The sequence below is a fragment of the Gracilinanus agilis genome, chromosome 5, assembly GCF_016433145.1.
Source record: "Gracilinanus agilis isolate LMUSP501 chromosome 5, AgileGrace, whole genome shotgun sequence".
In the NCBI taxonomy this organism is placed as follows: domain Eukaryota; kingdom Metazoa; phylum Chordata; class Mammalia; order Didelphimorphia; family Didelphidae; genus Gracilinanus; species Gracilinanus agilis.
The window spans coordinates 240,703,227-240,718,081 of record NC_058134.1 but is presented as its reverse complement, the minus strand read 5'-3'; the positions used below and the strand labels follow the sequence as shown (position 1 = coordinate 240,718,081).

Genomic DNA, 14,855 nt, shown 5'->3' with positions numbered 1-14,855 from the left:
TTACTGACTCCAGAGCCCCATCCACTGCACCACCTAACTGTCCTCATCCAAACATATCTTCTGAAATGTTCTAGATCTCTTAATCCCTTTGATAATTAAATTAAACTTAATTTAAAGATATTATAGATCCCATACATGCAAAAGAAAGATAGTAATTTGATGGTTTTGTGATTCACCAAGAATGTCACAGAATTATTGATCTACTAGTCCAACCCCTTCATTTTACAATGAAATAACTGAAGCCCAAGAAACTTAAATGACTTGCCTAGGGTTACACAAGTTGTGCCCTCTGTCACTTTTAAAAGTAATTAAATGTGTGTTTGTTACTCAAAACTGCAAGAAATAATAATTTATAAGTAACTTTGGATATTATAAATTAAATTTAAAAGCATACTGAAACTACAGAGTAAAGAACAAATTGATATAGATGGTAACCTCATGTTAAAATGTTAAATTGTAAAAGGCTGAAACTCTCTTTGAATCATAACCCATTCTTTTAAATTATTTAAAAGAGCGAAATATTTCCAAAGGCTATGGAAGACACAATAATGTTTTTTGCTCTGTTTTATTTTTCAGTTAGCAGGTTAAGCATAGCATGCAAATAATTGATCAGAAATATTTATAAATGACTTACAGTGAAATAATCATTCTAAATGAGATAAATCTCACTATATAAGTACACATGTAATTTTAAAAAAAATGAAAATACTTCCTTCCATTCATGTGGTCTCATGATTTTACTTAAATAGTTTCAAAATGAGAATTTTCTAGTGGAAATTTTAATTCATCTTAATGAATATCATTTTGATGCTTTAACATACGAAACAACAACAACAACAACATGTGAATTAAGGTTAGTGAGAGGAATTTACTTTGACTCAATGGTTTAAACTTTGGGCCTTTTAAATTAACATTTGTGTGTCTAAAAATGCAGCTGGTTTCCTTGTCACTTGAAAAGGTGACATTACAAGACATTTGGGAGATTTCTATGGCTTGCCAAGTCTACAAAGCTCACAAATAGCACTCGGCGCTGTGTGTGTATATGTGTGTGTATGTACATGTGTGTTTGTGTTTGTGATAAAGCAGGCCTGCCTTTCATCTTAATTTTTTAAAAAAAGTCAGTTACAATGTTTACAAAACATTTTTCATAAGATCATAAAAATTCCTAGTAGTAAACATCAATGAAATTGATAGTAAGAAAATGGAGACTTTGTTTGGAAAACTAACTGGAAAGTGTAATTCCTAAACAAATCTCTAGTATGAGCACTTGTAAGGAATTCTGGGATTGGCCAAAATCTCATTCCAGCGTGATGTCATTGGCTACTCGAAGACAATCATACATTTCTGATGGCAACTTAGATTGACTGAGGAGATTTCCATCCAGCCGTAGGTGTTTGACTCTGGAATAGGATAAAGGACCCAGAACCCTGCAGAAACTTTTCACTTCAAACTCTGCAAAATAAAACATAGGGAAATTTAGAAATTTGCTTTGAAAAAACCCTAAATTATAATATTTTGTAAATATCATTATAATTACCCATAATTATAATATCTTGAATATAATACTAATTTTCAAGAAACATGGATTGGTTTGCTCTTATATGTAAGATATTAATGAATCATAGACTCTAGGTCTGCTACTGGAAGGGACCACAGAAGGTATTAAATTCATTCTTTTAATTTCACAAATGGGAGACTGAGGTATTGGTGCTTCAGTGACTTATTGAACTGAGGTTCTCTGAATCAAGAGGTAGTGCTTCACTCTATCTAATCACTAAAGCTATCAAATTTTTGTTTTGTTTCTGTTTTAATTTTTATTTTTGTTTAAAAACAATATTTTGGACCTGGGGAGAAGCTAGGGAGCATGGTGGATAGAGTGATGTTCCTGGACTCATCTTGGTAAGTTCAAATCTAACCTCAGGCACTTACGAGCTGTATGACCCTGACCAAGTCATTTAACCCTGTTTGCCTTCGTTCTTCATCTACAAAATGAGCTGGAGAAGAAAGTGGAAAACTACGCTAGTGTCTTTGCCAAGAAAACCCCAACTGGAGTCCAGAAGAGTTGAACACAACTGAAAAATGACTTAATCCTTGGCCTGATCTCAAGGATTTTGTACAGGGCAGATGTGATTTGAACACTCATAAGGACTGATAAATTAAGTTGTTAGGAGTGTTATGGAGGCAAAAGAGAGATGGAGAGAAAGTGATTGAGGGAGATTTAAGAAGACATGAAAAAAGTTTACATTGGAGCATCAACTAAATAGAAAAATAAAATAAAATAAAGTTAGAGTTTTAAAATGAAAGTTAGAGCTTTTTTTTTTCTTCTGATTTTGTACCTGGCTTAAGCAACAAGAAATAATTCATTTATTTGGGAGTTGGAGTCTGGTTGTAAGTACCTCAGGACACCACTAGGCTATTGTAGTGGATAAGATGGATATTAACTAACACTGGACACAGAAGACTAGAGCTAGATGGAAAGACACTAACTTGGGCTACAGTCATGGGATAAGTATGAGGGAAGGAAGCATATGATCCATGAACTTCTATAATTGTTACAACTACTGAAGTGCTAGATTTCCTCATTTTGAAGATGCTGAGGGATTTCAAGCCCTTTCTAGATACGTCCCTGAACACAGTTATCTCAGCTTTCCATCTTCCAACCTAAAAACTTAAATGCCCATATCCATGAGAAAATATCATGCAGCTTTGGAAATCTAGAATTCTATTTTCAATTAGCAGGATTATATTGGGCAAAATTGTTGACCTCAAGATTTTGAATTAATAATCATCAGAGGCATATTTTAAGAAAAATGTTCAAGAACTGATGTTAAGAATGATATACTAGGATATTCTATGAATTTTTGTTTTTTCCTGAAGAAATAAATAGTAATTACTGTATTATCAAAGAAGTAATAAGAAAAAAAAAACAAGATTCTTTCATTGTGGTATTGCTAAAGTCCCATAGTCCTAGACTTCTAGGAAGTCACTGGAATGACAAAGTCTTGGGTTTGAGTTTTGCCTCTATGAGGCTGGACAAGTCCTCTTCTTTCTCAGTGCCCCAGGTAACTTTATAGGACCTTAGGTTATGGAGAAAGTACTCATCCACATTTAGTAGAGGGGGTTTCCTCATCTCATAAGAATCACCATCATAGGAATGAATGAAAAGCACACTTGTTGGCTGCCAAACACTGATGCATCTTAGGCGAGGCTAAAAATATTAGTGGAATTATAGCTCAAACACAAAATAAAGAATATCCATATGTAGCATAACATATATTTTGTCTTATTTAATCCTAATCATAGTATTATGGGATATTCAATTCCTATGTTGCTAGAAGAAGGCTGGTACATATTTAATGACCAGCTCCTCAAGGAAAAAATACACAGAACACACTTTAAATGTAATTTACATTAATGGATTTTTCTTATCTAAACAATCAACAAAACATTAAATCAATCTGTGATTTATAGAGTTTATGGATTTCTGAAGCATTAATGTTCACACTGAAAATTTAGCAATTATCTCTTAAGGACTGATATTAACAGTTCTAGGAACCGCCCCCCCCATACTATCATTCCAAATTAAAATAATGAAGAAATTGAGTCAGTGACTTGCCCAATATAACACAACTAGCAAATGGCAATGGTTATGACTCAAACTCATGTTTTCTGACTGCCAGTTTAGTGTTTTTCTTTATCCCCTATACCAGAAGGAAGGAAGGAAGGAAGGAAGGAAAGAAGGGAAGGAGGGAGGAGAGAGAGAAGAAAGGAAAAAAGAAGGAAGGACAGGAAAGGGGAAAGATTCAATTCTATATCCATTTATGAAACATGTATTGGGTATGTGGTATTATTCTAGGGACCAGAAGGTTAATAATTACGAGCCAAGTGAGGGCTAGAACCCATGCCTATACAGAACATTGATGATAAAAAGCATATTTCTGGCACATTCTGACAATGGTTTGTTCTCATTTTCAGATTCTCTTTCCTGTTATTTGGTCTACTTAATATCTATTCTTTTCTATTTTACTTTATGTAAAATATTAGCACTCATTGAGTATAGTTCATCGATTGGTTGAAAAGCAGTAGGTTATAGAGTAGTGGATGGAACAAAAGAGGAAAACTGGAAAAGAGAAGTAATGCCCCTGTGGTGAAGAATTGGATTATGATACACCTATTAGAAAACAGAGTCCAAACCTTTCCTTCTCCAGGCAAAACCACGCCCATCAAGTGCCTTTTACCATTGCTATTACCATCTGGTTTTTGACACCCAGAGATTCAACCTGGAATATTAGATTGCATCTATATGTGAATAAATAGCAAACAATAAAATATTTTGATTTTGAGTTGTGTTTTCCTGAGTGCATGGAAATAATTAAAATGTGTGTGAATGTGGGTTTTAAAATATTGCGGCTGGGGAACTGCATCCCTCAGTGTGTCCCAGGGATCCCTCCCCCTTACTTCCTGTTGTGCCTGTGCTGGGGGAGGAACCATGCTCCCTACTTCCTGGCATGGGATTGGTCTTGAATTGGACCAATCCCATGCTAGAGAGGGGCCACGCCCTCTACTTCCTGGCCGCCAGATGGTTCCTTATATAGACCAATCCAGCACCGGGAAGGCACCTTTGAATCTAAGAAGAATCAGGGTTCAGGGGGGATAATTGATTTCAGGAAGGAGAAACTCCCAGGTTTGTCTTTTTTTTTTTTTAATTAAAGTTCCTCAGATCTAAGACAAAGAGTTGTTTTTTTTTTTTTTCCCTTCATTCACATATATGGAGGTGGGGGTGGGGCAAAGGGTCAGTTTGGTATGGTGGAAAGCACACAGCCTGCATAAAGAGGACCTAGGTTCCAATCTGACCTGACACTTTCTGCTTGTGTGACTTTGGACAAGTCATTTAACTCCCTGAGACATTCCTTTCCTAATCCTTTTATAAAATGAGAGTGGTCATTGCCAGTGTCTGAGGTCCCTTCTAGTGCCCATTCCATATTCATGCTTTTCAGCTTATGGAATTCTTTCTTCATTTGCATTCTCTTAATTGATCTTTTCAACAATCCTGTGAAGCAGGTAGTAGAAGAATTAAGATCCCTGATAAATAGATGAAGAAATTGAATCTAGAGAAGCAAACAAGGGAATACAGAGTAAAACAAAACAAAATAATTTATACCACCTACCTTGCAGGGTTGTTCAGGGTATTGTTGTTGTTGTTGTTGTTGTTATTATTATTATTATTTCTGGTAAGCAATAAAGTGTTATGTAGCTAACTGGTTATAATTGGCAAAACCAAGACTTGGCCCCAGGTATTTTGAGTCCTAGGTTGGGAAAGTTTCCTCTATAGCATCCAAATGTAGTAGCTTTACCCTCTTGAAACTGGCATCCATACCACTTTGGCTAGAGATATGAGAGGCAATATTTATCAGAGACTCTGGAATATGAGACAGAATTTAGCAGCTGCAGCCTAATATAACCCAAATTAGGTTATGGTGTACTTGTGATAGACCCTGTGATTGCCAGCTCAGACACTCAGCAAGCTCTTGACTTGATGGTGGTCCAGGTGTAGTGCAGGATGGCCAAATAATAATGTCAAGTAATGACAAGTCAACACTACCAGTTGTTTCCATGTGAAAATTCCACAATGTAGTGTGACATTTTGCTAACTTTACTCTTAGAGTTTAGAGGTTAGGAAAGACCAGGCTGACTTAAAGGAAAGTCCTAAATTAAAGAAACTTTAAAAATGAACATTTGTGGTTTACAGGTATGTCAAATGTGCTGAAGTAGCCAAAGAGTTCCAAGTCAAAGATCTGCTGGGATTAATTCTCCTTCTCCTACCAATACTACCACCACTATTACTGCTCCTCCTCCTTCCTCCTCCTCCTCCTCCTCCTTCTCCCTTCTCCTCCTCCCTCCTCCTCCTCCTCCTCCTCCTCCTCCTCCTTCCTCCTCCCCCCTCCTCTTCTCCTCCCTCCTCCTCTTCTCCTCCCTCCTCCTCCTCCTCCTCCTCCTCCTCCTCCTATGGCTTCATGACACTATGGATAAAGAGCCAGCCTCTAAAAAAGACAAGTTCAAGTTCTGCTCATACTGACTACATGATCTTGATAGGTCCCTTATTGTCTTATTGTCCAAAGAAACTTTCTGAGACTCTTAAGTTGCAGAAGCATTACAATTCTACATTGATAGAAAGAATTGCCTCAAGAAGAATTTTCTATATCAATGAAGTTACAGGTGTTACTGCCAATGATATCACATTTTCCTAGCCTTGTAAAGTTGGCAGTAGACGAATATTACTTTTCCCATTTCACAGAGAATCTTTTGTAAAGCATTATAGAAAATTGAGACATCATGGCATAGTGTACAGAGAGTTGACCTTGGAGTCAAGAAGATCTATGTTTAAGCCCAACTTCTGACACGTGTGGTTTATGTGACCATGGACAAGTCACCTAAACTCTCAAAGCCTTAGGTAACCCTCAGAGTCAACATTTGAAAACAGTTGTCATTCTTGATTAGGTGTTCCCAACATATGAGATCACATGTACAGAAAAAAATGGATGAAAACTGAGTTCATAGAAAAGTAATTTGTCTATAGTCATATGACAAACAGTATCTAAGCTCAGAAAAAGCCACATCTCCGAACTAACTCTAATCTATTTTCTAATATAAAGATTTTTAAAAATCACATTTTAAAATGGATATCATGGGTTAAAAATACAATATGGAAGTTTGATGTTGAGACTTGGAATCTTGAAGATTTGAGTTTGAATCTTCAGAAGTTTATCTCTGAATCCTCTGAAGTGTCAGAAGTCTAACTAGTATGACCTTGTGCAAGTAACTGAACTTCTCTGGACCTTAGTCCCCTCATTTGTAAAATAAGGGAACTTAAAAATAAAGATCTTCTTTGCCTCCATTTCTTCATCTCCAAAATGAGCTGGAGAAGGAAATGTCAAACTGCTTCAGTATTTCTAACAAAAAAAATTCAAATGGAGTAATGAAGAGCTAGACACAACTGAAAGTCTGAACAACGCAATCATAGAATATATTACTTGAATAGACCTTTAAGTATCTCCAGTTCAACTTTTAAGTTTACATGTGAAGAAACTGAGGCCCAGAGAAGTTAATTCCCTTCCTCAAGTTAATACAAGTAAGTCTTGGCAGAACTAGAGCTAGAGCCCAACTGTGGGTGCTTTACTCATTATATTACTCTGGGAGTGTAAAACATGGTTCTGAGGTATTAGACCTCAGTCCAATACAACCAGCTGGTGTGTTTCATCATAATTAAAATTCTACCATTTCACTTTTTGGCCTCTCAAGGCTAAGAACATTAACAACAACAACAACAAGAAAAGATAAAGAGATGGATAGATGGACAGATGGATGGATGGACTGATGGATAGATGGGGAATGGGTGGAAGAAAGAGAGAGACAGACAGACAGATAGAATTTGTGCCTTCAAGGTTCACAAATAACTCATTTTATTCTGGAGTTGACTTTGGGAGAGAGGTACTATTATTTATTATTCCTTATTTACATATAAGGAAACTGAGGCTGAGTTACTGCCCCAATACCATATCTTTCATGTCATTTTTTTCCTTGCAACAACACTTGGAGTTATATGTATTTTATTCTCATTTTACTGATAAGGAAACTGAGACAGACAAAGATTAAGTGACTTCAGAGTCATATAGCTAAGAAGTCAAGATTTCCACTGACCTCTCCCAATTCTAGGTCCATTGCTCTATCTACTCAGATATCTTGTCCCTTAATTCACTTAAAAAGTAACACTAGCTACAGTATGGTCTTGGAGGAATTCTGTGGCTACGCATAATTTTTATCTGTTACCACTGTAAAGTAGGAAATAGGCGGTGATTCTAACAATTAGGACAGGGCAACAGTGATAATAACAGATCATGTCAGTTCTAACTACAAAGTAAAAGAGAAACTATCCATACTAAGAAAAGAAGTGAAGAAACGTTGAAGAAAAAAAAGAAAGTAGAACGGTAAAAAGGGGGATATGCGATACTATGGCCAAATACAGATGACCCCTACCCCAAAAGAGTTCAGGTCTGCTTCAATCCAATTTTATCTAAAACCTGGGAAGAGAAGTACACTTTAGCTGACATAATATCAGGCATCAGTGGTTGTGGCTAAAGGTGTGGGATGAAGGAGTTCCAGGATGATAATTGGTAAAGTATGTAATCCTATTGTTTTTAGGTCATGGTAAGAAATAGATGAGAAAATAACCCTTAAGCTCCTATTTCCAATAGAAGAAAGAATGTGTTTAATTCAAGATAATCTATTATAGGATTATAGATTGAGAACTAGGAGGAACTTTTAAGATCAACTATCTTAACCTTTTCCAGATGAAGAAACTGAAACCTAGGGATGTATATCAAGTAACTTATCCAAGGTAATAAGTAGCAGAGATTACTCAAACTCATACCCTCTAATGTCAGATTAAAGATTCATTCCACTTTACCATATAGCCTTGATATATTGAATTCTGAATTTTCTTTAACTCTTCCTGACTTTCCCATTGTTATTCTCTCTTTTATACTATGATATCCCCTTTTAGTTAAAAGTTACTTAAATGTAGTTAGTTAAATTTAGTTAAAATACTCATATTTGTTCTGGTACATTGAGTAGCAATATGCTTATCAACATTTCATGAAGATTTGTAGTTGTCAATAATGGGCAACTATTTTCAGACTATGTATATCAAGATCATATACTTTATCTCTGAGAATTCATACCTTTATGAATACTTTCATTTCTAAGAAATTCATAGAATCATAGATTTATAACAAGAAAAGATTTTAGTTATCTAGTCCAACTCCCTCATCTTATAGATTTAAGAAACTGAAACCCAGGGAAACTAAATGACTTAGTACCATAAATCAGTTTTGAGTCCTAAAAGACTGGAGAAATTTCTAATCTTGACCTTCACAAGGGGACTCAGATATATGTATATTAAGAGATGACACATGTATTTGTGATCATAGTGAATGTACCCATAAAATATGGACAGGAATTTGAACTTACTATCAATCTCATTGACCTCGAGATAATAGTTTTCAAGGTTTTCATTGACAGCTGGAATTTTCTTCAGCTTATTGTAGGAGAGATCCAACTCAATGAGAGTAGACACATTGAAAGAATTTCCTGGGATTCCACTATCAGCCAATTGATTGTGAGACAATCGAAGGTACTGAAGGGCACTAAGGCGCTTGAAATATTCATCAGGCACATTGCTAATTTTATTGTTGTCCAGGTAGAGAGTCAGCAGAGAAATGGGAAGGCCAGTGGGCAGCTTGGTCAGTTGATTGTAGCTCAAGTCAAGATATTCCAGTTTCTTCAGGCCCTTGAAGGCTGCTGAGATTGCATCCTCTTTCAGCTGGTTGTGCTGAAGGTTGACAAAGGTCAGGTTGATGAGACCTTCAAAGGAGGAGGGTGAGATCTTGGTGATTTTGTTATAAGCCAGCTGCAGGTCATCCAGAGACTTTGGAAGAGGGCCCACCACTTCAGTCAGGTTGTTGTAGTTGATGTGTAATTTCTTGAGCTGTTTCAGCTTTGCAAAAATTCTCCCCTTGATCTTGGAGTTTTCTAAGCGGTTGTTATCAAGGATGAGCCACTGGAGATCAGTGACATTTTCAAATGCCTTCTCTTCAATGGATTCAATCATGTTGTTCCGAAGATAAAGGTACTTGATCCCAGGAGGGATGATTGGCATCGTTTTCAGTTTCAGCTCGTCACAGTACATGGCTGATGGGTAATTTGCTGGACAGTTACACTCTGGGGCACAGTTTGGTGAAGACATCTGGTACATGGCAAAACCATAATCAAAATCATAGTATTCATGGCAGCTGATGCCACTGATTAATGCCAAGATGAGTGGTAGTACATTTAGATACATCTTCTTGAGGTATTCTGGACCCTAAGTAGGGGTAGAATAAATATCATTATGTCCAGTACAGTAGAGCATCATAGAATCAGAAATGTAGAGGAGGAAAGGGACCCTGGCTACCATCTAATCTATCTCTTTTTTTACAGATTAGGAAACTGAGGCTTGTGAAGGATAAGTGATTTTCATAGATATTGAGCTGCAAGGGATTTTAGAGGTCATCTCATACACCCCCCTTTTTTGTGGATGAAGAACCTGAGCTCCAGTGAGGTGGGGTGGCTTAGGAATAGAAGATCTTGGATACTGGTCTAAAAGACTTCCTACAGGACATCTCTAGAAGTGGCTAAGTGGCACAACATTGGTTTGAGTAATGGCGGATCTGTAGTCAAGAAGACCTAGAATCAAATCCAGCCTCATATACTAACTAAACCAAATACCATGTATGAATCCTTTGTCTTTCATCTCCTTCACCGTCCTCAAATAAGAAATAAATAAAAGTACTTGTCTCCCAGAGTTATTATGAGATAATATTTGTACATTTTTCTGTAAAACTTAAAGTACTACATAAATATTTAACTATTAATTCATTATATCTGACCCAACTTCCTTGTTTCCCATATAAGGAAACTTGAGAGCATTGAGGCAACACATCAAAGAGAGGGCTGTATTTAGAATCAAGAAGGAAGAGTTCAAATCCTGTCTCCTAGGAAACTCATCCAACCTCTTAAAACTTCTGTTTCTTCAGCTGTAAAAATGGATACACTATTTGTCCCTCCTTCTCTAGATATTTTACACTGAATAAAGGAGAAAAATCTTGGAAAACATTTTGCAAGTTTTAGTGTGCTATATATATATTCTAGCTATTATTTGTATTGCTATTATCAAGATGAGGGCCAAGAAGATAAAAGTGACTTATAAATATATATTTAGAAAATTCAAGAGTTCTTAGAAGCCTTCTAGTTCAACTCTTTTATTTTAAATATGAGGAGATGCTGGGAGGAGAGAAAGAAGAGGAGATGGAAAGAAAATGAATCCTGTAAACATGGAAAATTATTTTAAAAAGTTAAATTTAGAAAATTAAAATGAAATAAATAGATACAAGGGGATGAAACTCAGACACACTGAATGATTAATCAAACATCACATAAATAGTAAATAGCAGAGCTGGGATTTGAAGTAGAGTCTTGGTTAGGCTCTCATCCGCCCAGAGTCACAAAGAATGATTATTTCCCTTTCAAATTTAATCTGGAATGTTTATGCTAACCCTAAACTCTCTTTCATGTATCTTAAACAATCCTAAGTATAACATTTATGATACCTTAAAGGAGGAAAATGGTTTCAGTGACCAACTTTCACAGTATCAGTGCTGAAGAAAACAAATGAACAAATGGAAATGAATCATTTTTTAAGAGCTACAGGATGCTCTTGAGCCCCCTTCTGGGCTCTGTATAGAACTACTTCTCCAATCAGATTCTCTATGGCCCCAGTAAAGCTGCACTAACCCTTTGGAGCCCTGGCTACCATAATTGGTCACTGCTTTGTAGAGAATTAAAGGCAAAAGCAACAATTAAAAAAAATCTCTCTGCTCTTCTATTTTAATATTGCAGCAGAAGAGCTAGTAGAGTTGAGGAAGATTATATTCTGAGATCAGAGGTCTAGAAATATCATCAGTGCCATCAAGAGAATGTAAGCTTATCAGTAATGGCATTTTGCTCTTTTGAGAAAGGTTGCTTATTATTATTCCAGGGTCAGGGGCTCAAGAAAGGAATGTTTGGCATAGGTGGTGCAAGATGAGGTTCTTTTGGGGGATGGGGTAATTGCTTTCTGGCACATTCCATTGAGATTGCTCATCAGATAGCCCTTAGTGAGACAATCAGCTTATTAGAGATGAATATCATGCCAAACCAAAGCATGCCTTTAACTTATAGAAATAAACTCAGAATCTGGAAAGAACTATCCACGATTCTCTCTCTTCTCTTTCTCAGGGATCTGCAGCTTCTCAGTTGGCTTCCTGCCAAGATCTTAATGGGCAGAAGCAACAATTCAGGATTTTAGTGATTGCTCAGAAAAGAAGTGGGAGGGAGGATGGATCTAAGCAAAACTTTGGATTTTATTATGGAAGCTGAAGAGAAGTGACTTGGAATAATGCTGGACTTGGAGTTGGGAACTTGTGTTCAGATGCCACCTTAGAAATTTACTATATGATCCTAGGCAAATCCATGTCTCTTTGCCTCAGTTTCCTTAACTGTAAAATGAGGAGGTTAAAAGTCTTTTTTTAAACCCTAATATCTCTTTATATATATATATATATATATATATGTCCTTCTATATTAATTTTATTTGTTACAGGGCTAGGCAATGGGGGTTAAGTGACTTGCCCAGGGTCACACAGCTAGGAAGTATCCAAAGCCAGATTCGAACCTAGGACCTCCTGTCTCTAGGCTTGGTTCTCAATCCACTGAGCCATCCAGCTGCCCCCTGAAATAGTCTTTTATATCTTTAGCTATATTATTTCATAATCTTTGCAAACTTTGTGACCTTGGGGTAGTCATCTAATTCCCCTCATCTGTAATATGACAGATCAGACTATATGAACTATGGGAATCTCTTTAGCTGTAGGTTCATGATGTTATCTAAGATGTAATAAAATCTTAGAAGCAATGCAGGTTGATGAAATGGGGCAGGAATTAAAGACCAAAAAAAAACTTAAGAAAAAAAGGTTGCATTCATCATATCTGTAGTGAAGGTCTATGTGGCAAGACTATAGAATTATATAATTCTGGAGCTAAAAGGGATTGTGGAAAAAACTGAGGAGCAGAGAAGGGAAGAAACTTTTCCAAGTTCACACAGAAATTTAGGAAGAGGGCCAAACTAGGCTTCCAGGCTCAGTTTAGTTTTCTATCATGTTATGGTTACTCTCAACAGCTTAGTAAAGTCAGGAGGGTCAGGGGCATATATAATATGAAGCATGAATGGTGCCTCTAGGGAATGTGTTGGAACTGAGTCTTAGCAAGATGCAGAGTCATAGGTGAACAAAGGTTGTATTGGCTGAGCCAAGTTTAAAATAAGATAGATCCCAATTTCTCTATGAAAAGTGAGAATGCAACCTGATACTCAATTCTATCCCTTTGTTAGGCGCTGTAATTAACTTAAGATGTGTAAAGAACATGCATCTGAGCTATTTTCCCTTGTAGCCATGAAGTATTTTCATCTATCAAATGTAGCAGCTAAACAATTTATTATAAATATCCTGAATGTGGCTGCTGAATAGCAGATGTGTGCTTGCTGACCAGACTTGGCGAAAATGATAATCACACAGCGCGGAGATGAAATTAACCAATGCTGACATCTTCCTGTGTGTTTCTTTTGGGGAAAATCATCACTTCAGATAGAGCTGTCTTTCCTCATCAATTTGTGTCAGAAAGATTTGTCTTTCTCAATCAGCAAGATACTTGTATCCTTTTATTACCTATCCAATCCAAACTCAGTACATTCTCAATGCAGAAATTGTCCTGATAAGAATTCAGGAGAAGACAGAAAATGCTTTCATGTTGTTTGTTTTATTTATTTGTTTGTTTGTTTGGGCTGAATATTGATAGAAAGAAGTATTGGGAAGTCCAACATGACCTGGAGCTCTATAAGGTTTAACATTGGTTGTACTATTTTTTTCCTTAACTTTTTCCAAATGTTTGTTGGCTAGAAAAGAAGGGCTACTCTGGGGAAGAAGGAGGAAGGAAGGGTGGAAACCAAGCAGCGTTATAGGAGATAATCTTTGTAAAATTCCTTGAAAAAGTTAAAGTTCTATGTAAGCTCACAATACCATGTATTATTACTTTCTCCCATGGTTTCTGCAAATATCTCTTTCAAAAAGTACCCTAGATATCACATCCTCAAGGCATTATGAAAATCAGTAAAGTCAGAATAATGTAGTAAATAGATCATCAAACTTGGATTTAAGGAGATCTGAGTTCCAATCCCATCTCAGATATGTGACCTTGCATAAATCTATTCTCTGCCTCAATTTCCTCCCCCATAAAAAAAGAAGCTTAGACTTGATGGCCTTTAATGTCTCTTCCAGTTTCCTATCTATGAACTTATGATTCTAGGGTTATTCATCCAATGAAGAGATTATGGAAGAGCTCATATCTCTGTGACCTGCACAGATGATTTTTTTAGTATAAACTTAAAATAATAATGAATTAATTTAAAATTATTTAGAAGTTTGTTTTAAATATTCTTAATTTAAAAATTCTAATTCAGTGAAAATAGCAAGGAAGTAAGAATCTTCTAAATTCCAATAATTTTCTCTGGGTCCTGTTTAATATCACCATCCCCTGCTTTTAGTTATAAAGTCTTCTTAAAAGTACCCTTCCCCAATAAAACAGAAAATGCCATGCATGCACGGTTCTTCTCTCACTCATAAAACATGGAAGGTATTTTCCACAAACTGTGAAAGCAACTGGACAAAAACCTTGATTTGCTGTTCTCACTCTTACTGGCAAAGCTGCTGGGACATTTTTCTGTTCTTGGGACAAGCCTCTTACCAACCTTCCAGTACTCTCTCTATTCCTCTCTCTCTCTCTCTTTCTCTTTTATAGTTAAAACACTCAACAGGGCTTACCTTACTGTCTTGAAACTGCTGTCTTCAATTCCCAGACCAGATGCAAAAAACGATCGGGAGCACCCAATACACGCCGTGAACTGTGTCAGTAGGAACTGACTGCCAGATTCTTGGTGATACAAGAGCTGGGTGTGTGTGTGTGTGTGTGAGTGTGTGTATGTGTGTGTGTGTGTGTGTGTGTGTGTGTGTGTGTGTGTGTGTGGTGGGGAACACAAGCCCAGTCAGGCCGTCCTCTGAATGGAGTTATGTCATCGTGGTTAAGCCTCTGGTGTGGCAGGAGCAAGTCCTAATCTTTAATGAGGTGCAGGTGGGCCCCTTATCCGAGGATAGCCCAGCTGGTCTCCCTAT

General features: G+C 36.7%; 1 protein-coding gene across 1 annotated transcript; it reads right to left on the bottom strand.

Annotated features, from left to right (window-relative positions):
* Positions 1–551: 551 nt before the first annotated feature.
* LUM (lumican) lies at positions 552–14,626 on the bottom strand. Its single transcript, XM_044677972.1, has 3 exons — positions 14,508–14,626; positions 9,028–9,919; positions 552–1,452 (listed from the first exon to the last, which is right to left on the bottom strand). Exons 2-3 carry the CDS (start codon positions 9,896–9,898, stop codon positions 1,298–1,300), a joined length of 1,026 nt encoding a protein of 341 aa, XP_044533907.1. The 5' UTR covers positions 9,899–9,919; positions 14,508–14,626; the 3' UTR covers positions 552–1,297.
* Between the last annotated feature and the right edge of the window lie 229 nt (positions 14,627–14,855).